Source organism: Andrographis paniculata, unplaced genomic scaffold (genome assembly GCF_009805555.1).
Source record: "Andrographis paniculata isolate CXL003 unplaced genomic scaffold, ASM980555v1 Contig30END, whole genome shotgun sequence".
NCBI classification, from domain to species: domain Eukaryota; kingdom Viridiplantae; phylum Streptophyta; class Magnoliopsida; order Lamiales; family Acanthaceae; genus Andrographis; species Andrographis paniculata.
The window spans coordinates 3,404,067-3,426,321 of NW_026137563.1; the positions used below are offsets into that span (position 1 = coordinate 3,404,067).

General features: G+C 39.1%; 4 protein-coding genes and 1 non-coding gene across 11 annotated transcripts; 1 reads left to right on the forward strand and 4 right to left on the reverse strand.

The window, feature by feature from the left end:
- Positions 1-63: 63 nt before the first annotated feature.
- On the reverse strand, positions 64-4,493 carry LOC127246786 (mitogen-activated protein kinase kinase kinase 1-like). The gene is made up of 8 exons (XM_051268345.1): positions 3,138-4,493; positions 2,618-2,702; positions 2,431-2,493; positions 2,044-2,201; positions 1,569-1,641; positions 1,396-1,455; positions 1,139-1,243; positions 64-646 (listed from the first exon to the last, which is right to left on the reverse strand). The coding sequence occupies exons 1-8, from the start codon at positions 4,247-4,249 to the stop codon at positions 431-433; spliced, it is 1,872 nt and encodes a 623-aa protein (XP_051124302.1). The 5' UTR covers positions 4,250-4,493; the 3' UTR covers positions 64-430.
- Positions 4,494-4,991: 498 nt separating this feature from the next.
- Positions 4,992-15,286, reverse strand: LOC127246404 (uncharacterized). Of its 5 annotated transcripts, none has more exons than XM_051267748.1 (21): positions 13,627-15,286; positions 11,297-11,382; positions 11,017-11,101; positions 10,713-10,891; positions 10,530-10,613; positions 9,926-10,303; positions 9,021-9,081; positions 8,627-8,723; positions 8,366-8,472; positions 8,051-8,296; positions 7,690-7,934; positions 7,352-7,570; positions 7,034-7,255; positions 6,880-6,933; positions 6,730-6,795; positions 6,482-6,622; positions 6,342-6,395; positions 6,066-6,125; positions 5,581-5,949; positions 5,301-5,397; positions 4,992-5,150 (listed from the first exon to the last, which is right to left on the reverse strand). In XM_051267748.1, the coding sequence occupies exons 1-20, from the start codon at positions 14,990-14,992 to the stop codon at positions 5,305-5,307; spliced, it is 4,212 nt and encodes a 1,403-aa protein (XP_051123705.1). In that variant the 5' UTR covers positions 14,993-15,286; the 3' UTR covers positions 4,992-5,150; positions 5,301-5,304. The 5 variants fall into 5 exon arrangements, with proteins under 5 accessions (XP_051123705.1, XP_051123703.1, XP_051123704.1 ...); XM_051267746.1 differs by having other exon boundaries at positions 5,301-5,493; positions 13,627-15,284; XM_051267747.1 differs by lacking the exon at positions 4,992-5,150 and having other exon boundaries at positions 5,190-5,397; positions 13,627-15,285.
- Positions 15,287-15,573: 287 nt separating this feature from the next.
- LOC127246282 (glycine-rich cell wall structural protein 1.8-like) lies at positions 15,574-16,828 on the reverse strand. The gene has a single exon (XM_051267550.1). It carries the CDS (start codon positions 16,752-16,754, stop codon positions 15,780-15,782), a length of 975 nt encoding a protein of 324 aa, XP_051123507.1. The 5' UTR covers positions 16,755-16,828; the 3' UTR covers positions 15,574-15,779.
- A 1,205-nt stretch (positions 16,829-18,033) lies between these two features.
- LOC127246704 (eukaryotic translation initiation factor 5-like) lies at positions 18,034-22,050 on the forward strand. Of its 3 annotated transcripts, XR_007837759.1 has the most exons (3): positions 18,034-18,172; positions 18,841-20,996; positions 21,382-22,050. XR_007837759.1 is itself a non-coding variant. In XM_051268222.1 (2 exons), exon 2 carries the CDS (start codon positions 19,162-19,164, stop codon positions 20,509-20,511), a length of 1,350 nt encoding a protein of 449 aa, XP_051124179.1. In that variant the 5' UTR covers positions 18,034-18,172; positions 18,841-19,161; the 3' UTR covers positions 20,512-21,372. The 3 variants fall into 3 exon arrangements, 1 of the variants encoding a protein (XP_051124179.1); XR_007837760.1 differs by having other exon boundaries at positions 18,034-20,996; XM_051268222.1 differs by lacking the exon at positions 21,382-22,050 and having other exon boundaries at positions 18,841-21,372.
- On the reverse strand, positions 21,219-21,291 carry TRNAR-UCU (transfer RNA arginine (anticodon UCU)). Its single transcript has one exon. It is a non-coding gene; the product is annotated as a tRNA-Arg (tRNA).
- Positions 22,051-22,255: the final 205 nt, after the last annotated feature.

A 22,255-nucleotide genomic window follows, 5' to 3' on the forward strand; every position in this document is an offset into this window, starting at 1 on the left:
AATAAGATAAAATAAAATAAAAATAATTCATGTATATAAGTCAATAGAGTTTTCAATACCAAATGCAGCATTACCAAAGAATCATATTATTAATTACAAATATGTACAGCAAGCAACATGAGCAGAAGGTACAAATAGTTACAGAAGCATTTATGCAACTATATAAATATGTCACTACAGTAGTCGCTGAATGGATCTTTACAATCCCCTGTTACCGTTAACTGTGAAAAAATGTAGGTCACTATCAAAAGACAGACACCAGTGTTGATGTCCTTGGATGAAAAGAGCACAAGATCAGCAGCACTGATACAAAGAAAGCTTCCCTCAGCAGTCTTGGGAAAATTCTCCAGAATCGTCATCGCATGGAGAGTCGATGGAAGATTGAAGAGAAGCAATCATCCTCGATGTCGAATGAAAATCTATATGTTGATTAAATCTGCTGTCCTGTAAAACTTTGAGGAGATGTAAAGCCTGAAAAGGAGTGTAAGGGTTGCTTCACAAAGGGATGATTCAGGAGCTGTGCAGCAGTTGGTCGTAAACTTGGGTCAACTTGTAGGCATTTAAGTATGAAGTCTCGTGCATCGTAGGAAAGAGAATCAGGAACAGATGGTCTTTCGCCATTCCCTATCTTGAATAATGCAGCCATCTGATGTGTAAGAGAGAAATAAAACATGCTAAGCTTCAGCAAAATCATATCTAGTAGAGAATTAGAGAGGATTTATGGTATAGGACTTCATTTAATTAGGCATGCGTTGATGTGATAATGAAGAGACAATCAACCAGTACAGGTGTTAGATATGTATGTCATAAACCTTAATCCTGCAGCTAATATCAATAAATGAAAACAAGTGCACACTGGAATTATCTCTGAACAAAACGACACAGTATTATTTGTAAGATAAGACAAGAATTATCAAGTTTGTATCTGGCTTTGAGTGAAAATACGACAATACTTTAGATATTCATGAGATCTTTTCTTGATACATGGTAGCTATCCATTTCTTAGGATACTCTTACTCAACTGGTGAAAGCGACAACGATCCCAACTATCAAATTTTAGTTATATATTCAGGTAACTAATCAAGAACATGGCAGAAGTCAACATGGTTAGTCAAATTGAAGAGCTTATTATACTCACCCATTCAAAATTGGAGTATGGGAAACGTCTCGTTAGCATCTCCAAGACAGTACATCCAAGGCTCCAAATATCTGCCGCAAGCCCATAGCTAAGGTTCCCAACAACCTGCATGCCACATAGAGATAATCTTCAAAAGCTAGCACAAATATAAGAAGAAGAAAAAGAAAACAATGAGACATCTGCTTATGTGTATTTATTGAAGAATAAATTAAGAGTTAGACATGGTTTTAGCTGAAAAATAGAGTTAGGGGGTAGACCTCTGGAGCCATCCAGAATGCAGTTCCTTTGCAAGAATTCACATCAGTCAATTTAGTCGCCTGAACAACCATTCAATCACAATATGATACGAACAATATAAACAAAAAATATAGATTACCGTTGAATGAAATGAAAGGCATTTAAAGTAGAAAGAAAGGTAAAGAGACAAAACCTTTGCAAGACCAAAATCTGCTAGTTTCACCAAACCATCTGCGCCCACCAATATATTTGCACATTTGATATCTCTGCTCAAGAGACAAAAAGATAAGAGAATATTAGAACAATGAAATGCACAACTTCTTTTGCAGTCAGAAAATGCCAATCCACAGAAGTATAGTCTAATCTTTTCTTCTCTGATAGTTAACAATTGCATGAATAGAAAGGTAACAATTATTAGCATAAAATGTAAACCGTTGCAAATATAGCACAAAGAGAAATATTCTTAATAGGGTATCTTTTAGGGTACCCTGGCAGAAAAAGAAAGCATCAACCGAATTATATATAAGCACTGGAAAATCACAAATCAATCAATAAAGATATATGAAGCACATTCCAATCCCATCGTCAATTGTACCAAAACCAAAAAACAAAAAAATCAGGTGGAGCACAGTTTTAAAATTGCAAAATATTAGATTAAATTTGATCACCTGTGCACCACATTTCTGTCATGCAGATACTTCAAACCGTGTAATATCTGCCTTGTATAAGCAGATACTTGAGAATCCCAGAGGACATATTTCTGATAAAGGCTCAAAAGCGAGCCTTTAGTAACAAGTTCAAGAAAAATATAGAGATGCGATTCATCCTGCAGATTTAAAATACATAAATCTTCAGCACATCTTCAATGTTAATCAAAAGAAAGACCGTGGACTTGCAATATAAGGAGTTGGTCATCTGATTTCAATAAATGAGTTCAAAGCAGGGTAACCAGGATTTAGGAAATAAAGATTGGATGAAGGAGGCCGGAATGGTATCATTTCATAGATCACAGGTTAAAGGCCCTAAATGGCACACCAAATGCAGAAGACAGGTACCTTCTTCGTTTCATAATACTGGACAATATTTTCATGTTCAAACTGACTCAGCAGAGCAATTTCCTGAACAGATCAGAAAGCAAAGATACGGGTACAAAAGAAAAAACAATTAGAATACAGCTGGTGATTATAACAAGGAGGAAATAAGTTGACAGATGAGCAAACAGCATAGTTAATGTAGCTACACCTGTTCAAGTTGAATAATTCGTTGCTTCGCTTCATCTCCCTGATCAAGCAAAGATACCTCCTTCACAGCGAAAAAAAATCCTTCACTGCAGCAAGTCAAACAAGGAAGTTAAAGCACTAAGCTAAAAATAGAATGAAAGAAAAAAGCTAAAAATAAAATGATTGATACCATCTATATCAGGCATAAAACTTAAGAGAGACAAGAACAAGTATGAAAGTTTTCCTAATTGCGTCATACTGTATTAAACTTTCACTTCAAGAAAATATCTCTTATAATTTCAGTACTCCAAAAATTTTCCAACAATCATGGCTAACTTCAGTTTTCTTCACATTAGAATGTCAAGGTCTCTTCCTACAATTATGTAGATCTTCAGAAGTGGATAAATCAACTAATTCATGCTTTCCATACTAAAATTGGCTAGGCATTTCTTAGGAGGTCCATGCTCAAAACTAACATTGAAAACTAAAAGTTAATGAAGGAAGAGTGTTTACAATCCATTCATATTAAAGAGGGTGCTTACTCAGAAATTCCTTCATAGACAGATCCAAAGGATCCACAACCCAAGAGTCCACCCTTTTGCCATCCCATAATATGCGGTCTAAACCTTCCATTAGGTGAAATACTTGATGTTGGGTCCGTTGTGGTACTAGAAGAGTCATCATCATTTGAAGTTGTGTTGAAAGAACATGACCCTGAGAAGACATAGCTATCTTGCCTCCCCATTGTCCTTCTCCTCCGATCCTCCTCCTGGCCCTCATTATCAGTCCTCTCCTGATCACCTTCCTCATCAAAGCAAAATCCACTTTCAAACCTTGAAATGCTAGTGTCACTGTCTGGAGCAAATGATCTAAATATATCCCACGTCGAGCAATCTTTATCAATCACGGGCAACGACATTGAAGGAGGCGGTGCCAGCACCGGTGGCCGCACACCTTTGATACCATTTCCACGTAGTTCATTGAATCTTCCACTGATATCATTGCTCAACATCACATCACTACCAAGAAATTTAGCTCTATTTCTATCCATAGTAACAGAATAATCACAGGATTCTTTACAATTCTTACTAATAGAATCGTTGGTTTCCGCTAATCCCACATACAAATCATTTCCCTCAATATCTCGACAGACTGCATCAACAGCACCAGAACCGCCGCCGTCGGCCGAGAACGCAACTACCTCATCGAAATTAGCTTCCGTTTTCCGATCTATTAAATAATGCTCTATTGTGTTATTAAACACGACAGGAGAAGAAGAAGATCTCACCTTCATTGCATCGTACTCTTCTGTAGGTATAGCAAAATCATCAATCCCCGAAAAACCTAACCTTTCGCAGATAGCCTCAAACTCACCATCGAATCCATCCATGCGGAAGCTCGTCTTGCCTTCATACAACTCGAGCGAGCGCGTACGCTGTGATTCCTCAGAAGAGTAGTGCGAGGAAGATGAATAACCAGCAGTAGAAGTAGGAGAGAACTCGTAATCAATGTTCTTCTTCGCATTGAGCCGTTCGAGCCTCCGCTTCGGTTTTCCAGCTTGATTGCTCGAGCTAGAACTCGCGCCGGAGCTTATTTCAACTCCAGATTCCCGCCTGTTGGAACTATGCGCAAAAATTCGGGGTAGGCGATGCATTACAACGGCGTGTAGCAAGATCCATGAACCGGATGTAGAACTCTCGACTCTTCCTCAATCTTCAATTTCTTTTCTGTGAGGACACAATTTGTGCAGCTTTTCCCCACCCGCGAGCCAAAATTCTCGGAGACACACAGGAAATCCGGAGGGAGAAGACTGGCACAGATTCAGAACGACGACGATGATCTTCAGCGTATGTGTACGGAAGTCAGCAGTCGAAAGTACGCCAATGCAAGTAACCCAATCCAGTGAACGGTCAATTAAAATAATACTAATAGTAAAAATAATAATACTAATACTAATCCACTCAACCACTCGGAGTGGGCCCAGATTAAATTTACTTTCAAGCCCATTTAGCTTACATGAGCCTTTATACAATAAAAAATTATTAGGCCCAAATTAGAATATTTTGTTTTGTTGACCTGAGCTTCCTTGTCTTTCCCACAGCGAACTTTATAATTTTGTAATCTCCGTATATATACGCTTGTTAGTTTTCGTCTCTCTGATCATAACTGTACAACATATAGTGGACATGATATTATGTTCTCAAGAAGAGGGTAAAAGTCTCATAAATGAATGGGTTGACGTTTGCAGAGATTGTACGTAGGGTAATGGTTCACCGGTTCATGACTGGACAACTTTTCACATCCAGCATTTATGGATATAGAATAATAGTAGATCAATTTTCCTACAACCTTTAGAAATTAGATGTAGAATAAGTTATCAATCACTCTTTCTTGTGCTAATGTTCGTTTTTTTGTGGTTTTGAAAATCAATCCTTTGCGTTCTGCATTCAATGAGATTATACAACCGAATGGGTAGTACTTGCCTCCAATTCTAATTGAGTTCCTGTACAGACCAACTTTACCAGGCAGCAGCTTCATACAACTAAAAGGCAGCTCTAAAAAAACAAAAAAACAAAAGAACAAAAATCAAGAGCTAATAAAAAAAGGTCAGCAACAGCTAGAGAAAAGCCTCACAAGTCACAAGACTGTCCTGTACATCATACATTACAATAACATCTATTTCACCTCAACTGCAAGTCCCTTACCACTTCATTTTGATGGTGGAAATGGTTCATCTATCACAATCTCTGGCTCATGGGGAAATGCTTCTGGCACCATCTCCCCCCTGGACAGAAATGGAATCTGGGCATAGGCAAATTGATTAGATAGTAGCCACTGATTTTTCATGGGTGCTTGGTCTGAACTCATTTGGAGCTTCTTTTCAAGAATTTGATTATTCTGTATCAGTATGTCTGTTAAAAAGGCATTCCTTATGAGGAAATAAAGGAGCCCAAGGAAGGCTAAATAACTGATCAAAACACTTACTTCTCTGTATCTTGATTCTGTTAGGCTCCGTGCGGCAATTCCTCGCTGGGGAATCTGCTTCCCTGAGAATGATGCTCTCTCTTGAGGTTTCACCATATTGAGGTTTTGAGAAGTCGAACTGTCGTCATTGTCCATGGATGTGGGGAGCCTAACTCGTCTTTTACCTGCAACTGTGCTGTCAATAGTTATGTCATCTGATCTTTGTACACTTCCACTGCCTGATCTATGGCTGTCGGTGAGACCTCTAACAGAGGTTGTAGCTGACTCTGAACTGAAATCAGGTTGGTAAAAGGGGTGGCGAGCCAGTGCAGATAGAACAGAATCTCGACTTGTGGCAAGAACATCATGGGAGCAGAGAACCAGCTCACGCTGTGTAGTGCAAAGCATAAATTATTTCAGAATGATAAATCACTCCCTAAAAGCAGCAAATGGGCAGTGAGTGTGCAATCAAGATGAAAATATATTCAAATGATAAATCAGATTACCTTCAATTTCTCCCTTTTGATGATTCTTTCGCATAGAAGGCGCACCCTCTCCAATTCAACCTGTGTATGAATAAAAGAAATGAAGAACATCAGGTCTTTATATCTTGATTCAACATCCCACCCATTCACACACACATAAAAAGCAACAACTTTTACATATGAAAATGCACTTGATTTCGATAATACTGAGAGCATCTAGCTGAAGATGGGCACATTACAATGGCCCTTGTTAACATTAGATGAAACAGCCAAGTAATTGGTATCATGTTCACTTACCCGAACAAGTTTGAGACTCTTGAACTCTTCAATTCCATGTCTTTGAGTGCTGGCCTTAAGGAGTTAAAAAAGACAATGACAGTTGTAAAGCACATATCAACCATTGAAAATAAACCTACATAATCAAAAAGTATAAAAACCTTTGCTCTTTGTTCTATGCTATGCTTTTCACAATAAGCCTTGTGGAGCACTTTGCTACCATCAGTCTTCACAGTCATGAAAAAACCAGCACTTTTGGCACAGGTGGGATGAAATCGAGTCTGACAGTGACCATAACTACACTGTATAATGTACAATCCGGAAAAGAAAGATGAGCTTTCAATGGATGTTCCAATTTCAAATAGGAAGTGCAGAAAATAAAATATATTACATATCATTAGATCTTTACCTTAAGGCAGACACCATGTTTGTGTTGACACACAGTGCATGTATCAACTCCACATACAACATTATCCTGGAAGAGTAATGAAGACAAGTACATTCCATTGATAGTTGATAACCCAAAACCCAATCATCTGCACTAAATAAATGCACTTACCATTCCCTCAATAGGATTTGCTTGTCCCCTTTTGTATGTTGACTCTAAAACCCACTGCATTGACATCCAGAAGAAAATTAATGAAAAAAGAGAGCAATTCTGAATTGACTCAGACAATAGAAAAATAGTAAAGAAGAAAACGAGGATCACTTACTTCTGCACAAAAGGCATGTATCCAATGACCATTTTCCGACTTCCTAAAAGCACCCGCACTACCACCACATATGCCACATTCTGCAATCATGTAAGGTTTTTCACAAGAATTTGTTGCTACGGCTCCACAATCCAGAGAAGACAATAATTCTTCACACAGTTCACAATGCCATGGAATTATTGTGCTTTTAACATGACAATAGCAACCCATATGAACTGCAACCTGATTAAAAAATAAATAAAAAAGTGATAAAGATCTCCAGTCAGGCAAGTGAGCAAGTGTTTATCATCCCATGCAAGTTGTTTGAATAGTAAAAACCTTGCAACTTGAACACAGTAAAATTGGATTCCAAACTGTCTCAGGACGTCTGCATATGTCGCAGGTTCTAGGATGGTCTTTTAAAGTTGACTGGGCAGAATCAGAGTTTGCATCAAATGAGGATCTCATGATGGCTGGTGTAGGAATAGACTGTTTCAATTTGAGATTCAACTTAGATTGAGAACCGAATCTCATATCGTATGCATTCTTCGGAAGACCCTGAAAAATGTTTTAACTGTAAATATACAAAATAAAAAACAAAAAAAAAATAAAAGAGGAGACGAGACATTCATATAAAAAATAAAAAAAAGAAGGAAAAACACAAACAAAGATACAACCTGTTGCGACGATTCATCTAAGTTATCTTTTCTGATAGATGACACTCTAGATGAACCTGCAGTTGCAGCAGTTGCAGTAGCAAATACAGCCTGAGCTTCTTTTTGACGACGCTCTTTCCTTCCCCGCTTTTTTGCCTCCTGAAGCTCATGAGTATACTGACTAACTAATACAGTATCCCATTTTCGTTCTCCAGTAGCATCAATTTCCTTTGAAAGACTTCCAACAACTTTTGCAATCAAATTATCTGGCCAGATGACAAGGAAATTGACTTAGGCACATTTCTAAACGAACCATCACACTTTCATGGATAAAGAGAAAAAGTAAAATGGATAAACTAAAGGCATTCAAAGGAGCAGAGACCACTCATGCGTTTTCTAGCAGCAGCATTGGCAAGGAGCCTTTGCTGATAATATAGAAGTTCTCCTTCCAATTCATCTGATGGTGACAGTTTTAGCATATCCATATTTTTTGCCCAAAGAAATTGATCAAGATTCACTTCATCGCATTTAGAAGTACAGCCTCCGGACAGTGCTTGCAGGTTGTTATTACTACAGAGGTCTGAACTAGAAGATGTTTCTAACTGTGAAGCTTCTCCATCCATCAAAACTGCAAACCAAGCAACCAACAGCATTAACTTAAAAGCCCCAAGACTGCACGAAGTAGAAAGTAAAATACCTGCAGACTGGTCCGATGCAGTTTTCTCAAGTGATTCATCATTGGTTTGCATCAATTTACAATAGATTAATGGATGCATGTATGAAGCACAGTGAACATCCCCATTTCTACAGAACAAAATGCAGAATCAGTCAGAATTCCTAGGAAATCACATTGATTTTAGAGGCCTGAAAAAACATACAGGAGAATGGTAGATAAGGCCTAGGGGAACATAGAAAGATGGAAACACAAAAACAAGATAATAAGGTAATAATGACTTACAATAAGTCAGATGAACACATTATCATTCGTGGACCTTGATTACTCCCATCCACTAGATTTTCATCAGATAGACAATGGGCTAAGTCTGTAACTTTGCCTGCCATTCCAATTACACGAGTGAATGGTAAAAACAATACATAGGATATTATCAAAGACTACATGAAATATATTGATTAGGAAACTCAATCGAAAAACGCGCAGATGGGAAATTTAACCAAAACAATACCTACAGATGGTAAAAGTCAACTATGAAGCTGACAAAATTAATTGCAAGGAAATAGCCCCCACAGTAAATTAACATAGCAAAACAAAACTTGTAAAATGAATCTTTGTATTAAAATATGTAAAAATAACTGTGATAACAGCTAATTACACAATCAATCAGACATCACACCTTCAATTCTAGTAGAATTGTTTGCTGGATTATCTTGCAGCTGCTGGGAATCAATTAGTATCTGCATAACAGAATGTGTTAAATGCAAACATTTCAAAAGTTGAGCTATTGAAGTAAGTCTTATAGAATTACAATGGAACAGATGCAATGAATGTTAACATGGTCAATGGCATGATCACATGGCAGAACTAGAAGGAAAACGGAAATATATTGCTTCTTGCATTACATTGACCGAGAACAAAATATTGAAGAACATCTGGTTTAGAAACAGACCAAATAACCCTAACAATGAAAATAATAATTTAACATAGCCTAGTTGCTCCATCAAAGAGGATGCTGTACATATATTGAAGTAAATATCTCCCTAAGAAAAAGGATCAACACGTAGACAGACAACTCCAGTAGGATACAAGAAATTATACATGAATGTTGTACATAAGGACGATAAGCACATTCAGGATAATGAAACCAATGGCATGCAAATACACTAGACAGTAAAGTATTAGGAATAAATGTTAGGGTTAAGGCTCATTAAGTTATTTAATAAAATAGATTAAGTCGGTAGCTTGAAACATCTATGATTACTAATATTCTTGGTATGAAAGAAGTCCTTTTACAACTAGATTTTGTGCTTAGTAGTAATCCTTTAGAGGTAGCTGTCTTTCCATGTAGTAATCATAGTATAGGATAGATTCCGGCAGTAAGTTTCTTTTTATTTATTTTCTTTTGAAATAAATACAGACCATTCATAGGCATAACTTCTTTGCTGAAATGAAAATGCGACCACAAACCTAAGAACAACCAAAACAAAAGAGTCTCGACTCTTGATGCATTGACAAAATACTCTACTCTGCCATCAGCCCAAAGTTTCTGTATGAAATAGCTTAACAGCAAAAGTATGATACCTTCTGGGCATTGTCCACCAAAAACTCTACAGATGGACCGTACAAAGCTTTTCCCTGAATTAAAGATAAATCTGCATCACCTGCAGAGGTTTCATCAGAATTCTTGTCCTTAGAGGAGAACAACTTATCATCATTCATGGTCCTCAGGTTGCTTTTGGTTCTCCTTCGAGGTGGAACAGATTTAACTGGAACACTATCAGAAATAATAGACCCGTCCTCTGAAATAGCACCAACACATTCAGCCACATCATCAACAGATTTGGGTGTTATGAGTGATCTAATTTTCAACTTCAAAGCATTCTGTAAGTTTCCAAAGTGAACATGATTCTTCAACCACTTCAGTAGTTTATACTGTAACTCAGGAACCATGTGATCATCCTGTACCCAAATACAGTAAACCAAGACAAGACAGGATTAGCAAACAAGAAAATGAATGCCAGCTACCATAGCAAGTTCTACAACAAAATGATTTGATAGAAAGTAAGTTTTTTTCTGGATATCATTCAACCAGTGATCACAGTATAATAACATGTTTATTATTATCATAACCAAAATAAGAAAACCAGGGAGAATATAAGACAAGTAACTAAAGCTAATGTCTTACAGTGAGTACTGCGTTTAATGAATCTGGCAAAACACCAATCTCTGAGGCCACGTCTTTAGGACTGATCTTCCCTAGTTCAATCAGCTGCACACACACACACACACACAAAAGGCAGATAAACAAAGAGAAATGATAAAAAAAACAATAAAAATGGAATCATCAACTGAATGCACTAAGAAATACCCTCTTCAGCATCATAGTGAAATTGAGTATGTTGAGATTACTGACTTTTCCATTCTCCGAACACAATGCGGCATGTTGTTGTGCATCTTTATTTTCCTCTAGAGACTCAGAATTTTTTCTCTTGTCAATAATTTCATCTCCATCAAACACCACATAGTGCTTACCATTATCTCCATCAGCTGCTTAAATGTAGATGAGAATTTTATCACAGCTTCCTTATCCATTTTCCAACTAGAAAATTAAAAGATTCACTCTACTGGTAATACTACCATCTGATGTTTATTATAATGAGATATAAAATCACCTGTCAAAGACGTCTCTCCAGTACGCTGATTGTCACTATCAAACTGAACCTTTGAATGTTTTCCACAAAACGCACGCAATTCAACCTGGATATCATAACCATTCAGAATATAGATAAACAAGGCAGAAATAAGGCTATGTAATACAACATGAGGAATTAACTCCAGAGAAGAAATTACATTTCTTCCAATAGAACTTAAATTCATATATTATTCAACCAATAATCCTCCGTTGTAGTAGAAACAAGAAACTACAATTTAATGATTAAAAAAAGACCAGACCTCATCAGATCCAAGTTTTCCCCAAATCTCCATTCTGTGCCCTGCCTCCCTTGCACAAATAGGATGAAATGAAGTTCTACAAGATCCTAACATATGCCAAATGACTAAGTGATTAGCACTTACAAAACCATAACTTTTCGTTTATATATATTGAAGGGGTAAGTAAACAAAAAAATAAAGCAATCAACAACTAGAACAGTAGATTAGGTATAGATTTCATCTGGTCCTGTACATCAAAATAAAAGATAACATAAGCAAAATAGCCCCAATCACACAATGTATATAGAAAAGTATACTTAATATATTATGACATGCATTAAAGGATCATTCCTATTAGACATAAATATTCAAACGAAACCATTGGTGCATACTATTCTGTTTACATCTTTTAATTATTACATAACATGCTAAATATAGCAGCATAAATTTAAAAAAAAGACCTACAGGAACAGGCATCTATTGAGAAATATATTTGTTTAATCCAATTATATCTCCCAACAAATGTTTTAATGAATCGATCCTCCGATCAAGAAAAGTGAAACCAAATGCAATCTTATAGTTCACCTTTACCACATGCATTTAATTACTCATCATGTGGGCAGTGCCCCAAAGTATCGCAGATGAGTTCAGAACGCTACTTTTCTGAAGACCATATATAATGATATCAAACCGCCATCTAATTACTCAGTTAGAGTGCAGTAACTTAATGTTCCACTGCAAAAATTCAAAGTGTTCTACACTAGCCCATACTTCACATTATAATGGAGTATCATAAAATGAATACGAAAGTCAAACATGACACTGACAGAAATATAAAAAGTGTAATTACTTGTGGGATCCATATATGTCACTAGTGGCTAGTTTAGTTAAGGTGTAGATTATCAGAATATGAAGTATCATCCAAGCACCAAATCAACCGCTTGAATCAGTTCTAAAGCTAAAAATCACTTCCTTTTTTTTTTTACTTGAGAAACACTCTGCCTTCTGATAATTTTAGATGGACGCCGTGCAGAAATTAATACAACAACAATAATCTCTATATGAAACCAAGCCCAGAGGGCCATGTCTCCAGAGCAGCAAAGGTACATAAGATAGATACTTAACAATCAATTTGATCCATAAGCTTGGAATTTTTATGGAAAGGGCTTACATACCCTATAGTCTTTTACAGTGGTAATCACTTGGTAAGAGAGATTTACATTGCAGATTCATTCCTGATTTCGAAAGTTCAATAAAACATCTTATTCAATATAGCTCCTAAAAAGGAACAGAACCCCTACAATTAGGCACTCAATTGAGACTTTCAAATTTTGTACCCTTGGAAGACAAACTTATAAATACTAAAAGTTGAAAAACAGAACAGAACTTTTCCATGATCCCAGAAATATATATTTTTTTATTATTATTTTTTTCCACTACAAGTTGAAATTCCATGAGCCCAGAAATATATATTTTTTTCTTTAAAAAAAAAAAAAACTCCAGCATCCATCTCAACTCTATTGTCTAACCCTCATTCAAACTTGTAAAGACATTTGATTGAACATTTCAACTAAAGCATTTAAGATCACTGATTAAATGTTTATGGAGACCCAAACAATCACCAGTAAAAACATTCTTGTCAAGTAGTTCGATTGATTACTGTCACACTGTGTTCTTCCAGGGAGCAAAAGGGGGCAGCATATTTACATTACTAAAAACAAATTATTAAGTGAAACAGCTTTGCCAATGTCTCACTTGGCACAAAGTCTCTAACAGTCGTCCATAATTTACAAGAAAGCCAGAAATTTAATTGAATGCAACTTCAGTTTTTTTTTGGTTTTTTTTCAAAAAAAGTGATACATGAACATATAACAATATAAAGGGCAACCGGCTTGCTGTTTTGCAGAAACTCATAGCCACTACAAATGTCATTTACAACAAGTAAAAGAAAAATATCTTTGAGCAATCAGGCGATAATATTGGCTTGTACAACATAAACTAACCATCAAAGGGCGTCCTTACTCCTTGAAAATTTAATATGGAGGCCGTTCAAACAATAGAAATTTCAAAAAGCAGCATAAACAGAATAATAGACTACCAAATAGTATTTTCTCAAAAAGTTACATGATTACATAATGCTTGAAACAGGTCAACTTTCCTTGGCAGGTGATGGACATGGTTCAAACAATTATTAAAAGAAAAAAAGGGGGGTCCAAAATAGAGAGCCTATGTAGCCTCCTACATGGATATTAGAATCCATCAAATATTATACGTTCCAAATAACAGCATTCATCTGCCTCCATGCAAGATAGAGATTTAGGAAGTTAACAAAAGAAAGCAGCAAAACATACCATTGCTGCACCGGACACAGGCACCATACTTAACCTTGCACAAATAACAATTCATCTTCTTTTTTGTGTCCTTCAATTCACCTATATTCATGATCGGCTCCATTGTCCTGGTATTCTCCAGATACACCTCAGAGAGCCACTGGCAACAAAACAAATGTGCAAACTCTACCTTACAGCCCTCACTTTCATTTCCAAAACAACTTTTCTGGACAGGTTTCAGCGCTCCCCCCTGCTTCGGACAAAGGAAGCATGGTGTCTCAATCCTTGTATCGACAGCATTTTTCCATTTACACCATGAACACAACCAAGAAGTATTGACATCTTCTTGAACTCCATAACACCTTTGATGAACCATCATACCACAAGAACCACACTTGATCAAGAAATTTAAGGGATCACCCATGTCCCCAAAACTGCAATAATGACAGACCTCCTCTGAACCTTCAACTGGGCAGGCCACCAGCAACTTCTCCAGTCCTGCATCTCTCCCTAAAAGCTTCCGTTTCTTGGAGGGTCGTTCTGAGGTCAAATAAACCTTTCTTTTAGATCCTAATAGCCATTCCACACCACTAAATGATCTACGATTGTTCCCAATTCCCTTACTTTTTTCCCTATTGTTATCTCCTTTATTCTCCAATTCTTTTGCTCGGTTATTGAAACCATTCATATCCATTACTTGGAGTTCATTCCCTTCTTGAGCCATCGTTCCATCATCATGTTCAAGCTTCCCAACATCACTAGATTCTACAACGCTTCCCAAGTTTAAACTATAGTTCTTCCTGACACTAGTAAGCATCCCATTAGTTGTGCTATCTCGACAAAGCGGATTGCCATCATCATTCAAGAACGGAATCAAGAAACTCTTATCGTTAATGGAAAACCCAACGCTTGAAATCCTATCAAACTTCTCGATATCCTCAACATTCAATTCTCGAAAATACTCCTCGGTCTCAACCCAGATATTGCTCTCCCGTAGCTTCCCGGGAATCGAGGTTTTTATATCCGTGCCAGAATGCAACTTCTTGCGTCTTTTCCTACCACCTGAATGCCTATTGCCCAATAAATGAGACACCCCACTCGGTAAAGTAGGCGCACTAGAGGCAATCGATTGACGCGCCTGCGAATCCTCGGAATCAAAAGGAGAAGTAAACGAGAGTGCCTTGCGAGCTTGAGTATATAAATCAAGAAAATCAACCGAAGAAGTCGGGGGCCGTTTTGTAATTCTTGGAGAAATCAAGGGCTTTTCAGTAATTTCACGCTTCAAATTAGGGTTGTTCAAATTGCCGACTATTTTCTTCCCTTCTGCGGCGCCACTACCACCGGCCATGTATTTCCCCCGTCTCCGGCATCTGCCTTGGCCGGTCATCGGCTCCACTACCCAATTTCACCGCCTCCAAACTTGCCGCATACCATTACCTTCAAACCAACCCTAATACGCTATCAACCCCAAACGAAAAATACAAAATAAAAAATCAGATTCAATTTCTTTCTATCGGTTCACGCAGATATAAGAAAGAAGCGCAGATATGAAGATATAAAACATTTCTGCTTCGTGCACAGGGTGGGGCGCCTAGGGTTAGGGTTCCTCCTCGGGTTTGGGGGTAAAAACTTTGGGGGGGGCAATTTTTAATTATTTTAGGGTCGGTTTCGTGTTTGGATTCGTTCGGAAAATCTTCCGATTCTTCAAAGTCGCGGTTTTCAGGACCCAAACAATAGCGCTTCTTTTTTTATATCAAAATTGTCAATTGGTGAGGTAGGTCAATTTTTACACGTCCTGGTCACGCGACTTTCCATGTGACGGTCCATCCTTTTTTGAGTCCACTGCACCCATCCAATGTGGAATCACTGTGACTGTGGTGCCGTGGCGTACAATATTAATAACAATTTTATTGATAATAATTTAACATAATTATGACATTATGTAATGAATTAATACACGTTTCCAAATGATGAAATAACACCATCTTGATTTCATTAATTGATAATAATGATCAATAGAAGATACACATATTTTGCATTAGCCACACATTCATATTCATTCTTTCGCAATAACCAACATTAATTACTTCAAACAACAATATTAGTATTTGAAGAAAGATGGAGAATCTTTCTATAGTTCAAACGATCCAGTTACTGTCTCATTTGCTTGGTTTTCAGGGAACATAGCCGCCGTGACCGCCGCCATATCCACCACCGGCGCCGCCACCATAGCCACCGGCATGCTCTCCACCGGCGGTTCCACCCCCTCCACCAGCCCCACCACCAGCGCCGCCACCATATCCTCCTCCTACAGCACCGCCGCCGCCGCCGCCTCCACTGCCATGTCCGCCGCCTCCCGCAACATAGCCACCCCCGCTAGCGTAACCGCCACCGCCGCCAGCCCCGCCTCCTTCACCCCCACCATAACCTCCACCGCTGGCTCCACCTGCACCTGCACCTCCACCATTACCATATCCGCCGCCGGCTGCAGACCCTTCCCCACTGGCAGAACCGCCGCCGCCTCCACCGCCTGCCCCACCTCCATAACCTCCTCCATGCGCTCCTCCCGCTCCGCCGCCAATCCCTCCACCACTACCATATCCACCACCACCAGCTCCTCCCGCCGCTCCCCCAGCGTAGCCACCTCCGCCGCCGCCACCATGCCCTTCTCCGCCGCCATACGCCCCTCCGGAATGATCATACCCACCCCCACTCCCTCCTCCCTGTCCCCCACCATACCCACCGGCATGCGCGCCATTACTCCCTCCACCACCACCTCCCCCTCCTCCACCCCCACCGCCACCACCTCCACCACCACCCCCTCCACCCCCATTCACCCCCTCACCACCACCACCATGCCCCGCACCGCCCCCATGCCCCGCCCCGCTTCCATAACCCCCCGCAGCAGCATCCCCACCCCCAGCATAACCTCCTCCACCCCCACCCCTTTCCCCCGCCACCGCCCCTCCCCCAGCACCGCCATGCTCCCCAACACCTCCCCCGCCGCCAGCCCCCTCCCCACCCCCATAGCCGCCGCCAGCATTGGCGCCATATCCGGCAGGCTCTAGGAGAGTCCTAGCAGCCGTGCATATGACCAAAGCAAACACCAGCACAAAGACAACACTACAACCTTGACTTCTACTAGCCATGCTGCTATATAGCTAGCCGATCACTGCAATCAATATATAATTTGTAATTGTGGGATGGATGAATTCTGAGCACATCAGAAAGCGGTATTTATAGAGGCGGAGTGAGTGCAAAAAGCGCGTCCACTCACTGTGAAGAGAAGCACGCTTTTGTCCCACAAACACAAAGTGGTCCAATACACAAACAGGCCGCACATGCATGCATGCCCCCCAAGATTATGCTGCCCTTAGTTTAGTAAGTGTGTTTTTGCTGTCCTCCACGACTTTTGGTAATCCCCTTCCTTCCTAATTCACTTACCAACCAAGTATATAGTCAGTCACCTGCAACTGCAATTCTATGTTAGGGTAAAAAAGAAAAATGGTATAACATCGATGCCTAAAGATACAGGAATAATCTGTGCATTGGAGCAATCTTGATTGGCAGACATCCCACAGGATTTGCAGATTATTGTCATGCGTTAATCTCTTTGTCTGATACTAAAAAAATATATCCAATGTTGGTGCATGGATAACCATTCACAAACCACTGATTAATTTTTTAATGTTTTTTTTACAACTCAAATACATGCATGTAATGAAATACATATATAGAATTAATACTCCATGTAAATTATGATGAGTCTACCTGAAAATTCTCTAGTGGGTACAACACTGTACTGCACAGAACAAATATATATGCGGCTACTTTTTCTGATCACCGATCGAAAACATCATCATCATGGGTATGGATCCTCAACTAACTTTAAATTGATGGATCCCTTTTCCCACACAGACGGCAGTAGTGTACTGTTCATAAACTGGTTCGATACAGTAGTGTTGATTTCCAGACTGTGCGCTTCGATCTGGTTATTGTGATTCTCTTCTTCCCGGACTAAACATTCTCATCTGTTTTGATTGAGTTCTTGCAGAGAAAAAGCCATGGAAAGGTTATATCCATGTATATGCTAGCTTGGTCCAATTTTCAACTGGAGAGGAACAAGTTTGATGCTTTATTTTATTATGCAATTAATGTTAAGCTAATTAGATAATGTACTCCCATAATCAATTTATCTATTTTTCAATCTAATCTTTCGTTTGTTTTTAAGTGATTGGAATCCAATGGAACTTCAAAATTTTCATGTTTTAATACTAATATTTTCAATCTAATCTTACGCATAAACTACTATTAACATCTTAGGAATATAATACTAATATAATATATATATATATATATATGTGTTTTAATTTTACGATATAGATATATCAGGGAAATAGAGTAGGAAATACAGATTGAGAAAGAGGGTAACACAGGGAAATCGGTGTTCATTTATGTATTCCTTGATTTGGTTTATGGTGTTCTGCCCTCGTGAAATTTGTTTCGTCAATCATACTCGCGACGGTGACTCCTCCATTTTGTTGTTTCTTTTGCGATCACAATTACGGTATGTTCGTGGGAACTGTCTATGATTTGGAGGTTTTGATTTGTGCTTCGCTTAATCGATTCGTTGTTCTCTCTTTTTCGATTGTGTATTATATCCTTTCAATTAATTACTCGCTTAATGGTAGTTTTGAATACGTCTTTAGATATGGTTGTTGCCGTATTAGATTCTAGTTTTTTGTTACCGCCTCGTGATAGTGTACGTTGTTGATATCGATTTTGCGCGATCTAATATTTTATTCTTGTCTGATCGAACATTATGTAATTAGGATATGGTATGTATTGATCGACGTAGTGGATCATAATATTCAGATAGCATTTTTTATTTTTTTAAAATTTCCTTAGAAGAGGTGAATACTGTAGACTTCTCTCCGAGATGAATGCTAATTAACAGTGGAGTTAAACATGTGAATTTCCGCTAGTGTTTATTTGTTCATTAGAGGCTTCATTTATAAGAACTACACTGTTAGATTATTAGCCGTGTCTGTTTAGACTAACCATCTATCTATGTTAGCATGAATTCTTTTTCCCTTGTTTGTAATATAATGAATTTCATTATGATTACACAGCAAATCTATTGAGAGATTTATCTTGCTGTTGCCATTTCTTGTGATCAACTCTGTTCTTCTTGGGAATGATTTTTATTCTGCTAACATCTATTTTGGATTCCAGCATACTTCTTGGTCCATCTGTTAGCTGCAGTTAACCAAAGTGGAGGGTGCTAAGTCAGAATTATCTTTTATGTCTGATTGCAACTTTCTTTTCCTATTATCATTTGGGTTACTTGGGGAGTACTGTCCCTCGTTGAGGAAAAAGAATATAAGCTCTGGATTTGAAGTTGGCTGGCATGCATTTCAATCCATTCCAAGTGCGCAATATCCACTGCCATGGTTGTCTGTTTATGCAGTCAATCCAGATCCTAGTAGAAACTTTTGCTGAAGAGTTCCACTTCTGATAAAGGTTTGTACAACAGGATCTCATCACCAGGCAATAATGGCTTTGCAAAATATTGGTGCTGGGAACAAGGATGATGCCTTCTATAGGTATAAGATGCCCAAAATGATAACAAAGATTGAGGGCCGTGGGAATGGCATCAAAACCAATATAGTCAATATGGTTGACATTGCAAAAGCTCTGGGCAGGTCCGCTTCTTACACCACCAAGTATTTTGGATGTGAATTGGGAGCTCAATCCAAGTTTGATGAGAAGACTGGCACTTCCCATGTCAATGGAGCTCATGATACTGGGAAGCTGGCTGCACTTCTTGAAAACTTCATCAAAAAATTTGTCCAATGCTATGGCTGTGGGAATCCTGAAACAGAAATCATCATCACGAAGTCCCAAATGATCAATCTCAAGTGTGCTGCATGTGGTTTCATCTCGGAGGTCGATATGAGGGACAAGCTCACCACATTCATTCTGAAAAATCCGCCTGAGGCAAAGAAAGGATCAAAAGACAAGAAAGCAATGAGGAGGGCTGAGAAGGAGCGACTCAAGGAAGGAGAGGCAGCTGATGAGGAGCAGAAGAAACTTAAGAAAGATACCCTCAGGAAAAAGGGTTCTTCTAGCAATTTGAAGGATTTAGCCAAGGCATCCAGCAAAAAGAAGTCCATTCATTCTGATGAGGATCAGTCTCCACCCGGTAGCCTGGCTGAGAACAATGAAGTGGCAGTTGCTGCTGATGACAGTGACGATGAAATCCAGTGGCAGACAGACACTTCTGCCTTAGCCGCCCAACAAAAGATCAAAGAGCAGCTGAATTCCGTGACAGCTAGTATGGTTATGCTCTCAACCGAAGAAGAGAAACCAAAATCAGCAAACAGCCCACCTGAAAGTGCTGAGAAACCAAAAGTTAATGGAAATGCAACTGATGTTAGCTCAGGCAGCGCTCATCATTACCAAATCAATGAAATCAACAAGTGCATCAAGGAGGGTCCTCCTGCATGCCAATTCAAATCTTTTTTGCAGTCCCTTTCCGGCACACGCCAAGAGGTCCTTGATGCCTTGTTTGAAGCCTTATTCGAGGGAGTTGCAAAAGGTTTTGCCAAAGAGGTTGCCAAAAAGAAGAAGTACCTTGCAGCTGCTGTTATGGAAGAAGGCTCACAGCCACTGTTGCTCAATGCCATAGAATCATTCTGCGGGAAAGCAAGCCCCGAGGCCATAAAAGAGGTGGCTTTGGTTTTGAAAGCACTCTACGACAATGACCTGTTGGAGGAGGAATTCATATTGGAGTGGTACAAGCGGGGTGTAAATGGTGGCAATAAAGGCGCTCAGATATGGAAGAATGCCAAGCCATTTGTGGAGTGGCTGCAGAATGCTGAGTCCGAGTCTGAGTCTGAATAAGGCCCAACTCTGTGTTTTCTTCTTTGTTCATTTGAGTTCGCAAAATGGTATCTTCACTTCTGTTGTGATTAATAAATTGAGTGTAGTCTGTAGTGTAGGTCCGCCAAGTCCACTTTAAAGGCGGGCTTAGAGGGCCCAATTCAAACGCTCGGCCCAAACAAGGTTGTAAGCAAGGAAAGAAAGACATCGGATTCTACGATTTTTCGTGTTTATGTTTATCCTGTCCCCGTTTTTATCTCGGTTCTTCTGACAGTTCTAACTACCTAATTGGTTCATGGTTTAGAGTCAATCACTGTCTCTCTCACTGCAGTTTGGCAGAGCGATCAAATGGAAACTCCATCTGGGAGGCAAAATTCGTCATCAGTTCCCTCGAACCATGGATATGGAGACCGTCGACGTCCCCGATTCTATCACTGCAGCTGCTTCAGGCGCTGCTGCCGATGCTTCTGCTGTTTCTATTCCTATCCCTGAAGTGTCTGGTGGATGTAAGTAGAATAATTACGTGTTTGCCGATGATGGTCGTGGTGTAAACATATCTACAGATTTAATATATATGTGTGTGTACATACAATCTTTATGAAATTAGGAGATACTGCTCTGTCTTGATTACTTGATATGATCAATTATATGGACGCAAAAAATGGAAAAGATGGTCGATTTTGAAATTCTGGGAAAGCACTCTATGGATCTGAGCCTCCAAAACCTTACACGCCCAGTGGGACTCGAACCCACAATCGCCTGATTAGAAGTCAGGCGCCTTATCCATTAGGCCATGGGCGCCCAGATGTTTATAGCTGGCCAAATTTATTTTATCTTAGTATTTGATGAGCCAACAAATAGATTGTAACCAAATACCTGTTTTACATACAGGTGGGAAATTCAAGACCATATAGCAAGAGGAGATCAGCAGGAATCGATGTATAAGATCTCAAAGGAAGTTTCAATGCTGGAGTCAAGACTCAGAGCATCAGTCCAGAAGCGCACTCTAGAGGATGAAAATATGAATCTTTCCCCTCTTTATGTCGTCAGCAGGAAGTCCAAGCAACATCAGGAGCAGGCACTCTCCTCAATCTGATGCAGTTTCTACATTTTTTCTTGCTTGCTCTGAGGACTGTCAGAGCATCATAGCCTATCTAGAGCAGTATACTTGGGACAAGAAGGTCGAGAACAGGATCAAATCCCCATTGGTTCTGACGAACAAGTTCCCTACTATTCTACACTCCCAAAAGAATACCAAAGGAGATTCAGGAAGGTTGTAGATGTACATCTTGAGCGTTATTGGCGTGGCATGCCAACAGAAAAATTTCACCCCTGCTTGAGGAACTCTGTTGTTTTGCTGGTAAATCACTGTGAGGATGCTTGCCATACGTGCCTACGTACGTGTGAATGCTATAAGGCTAGTGATTCTTTTACATGTTCAGAATCATCTAAATAGACAATTCAAATAGCACAGAACATTCTCACCTGTTTAAATTTGTAGGTCTTTTCTTGTTTTTTGGGGAGAAGATGATTCAATAATTTGCTGTAATAAACTCCTCAACAGGCAACAACATTTGTTTACATTTTGGTGAGTCAAGAAAATATTAATTAAAGTAAATCTGCCCTAGAAAGGACTACATCTCTGTAAATCAGAACTGCTTGCAAGGGAGCATTGATAGGATTGAAAAGAAGTAAACACAATCTATACATACATATATACTTGACAAATAATTGATTTTCTGCTTCCAGAAACACCTCCTTACTT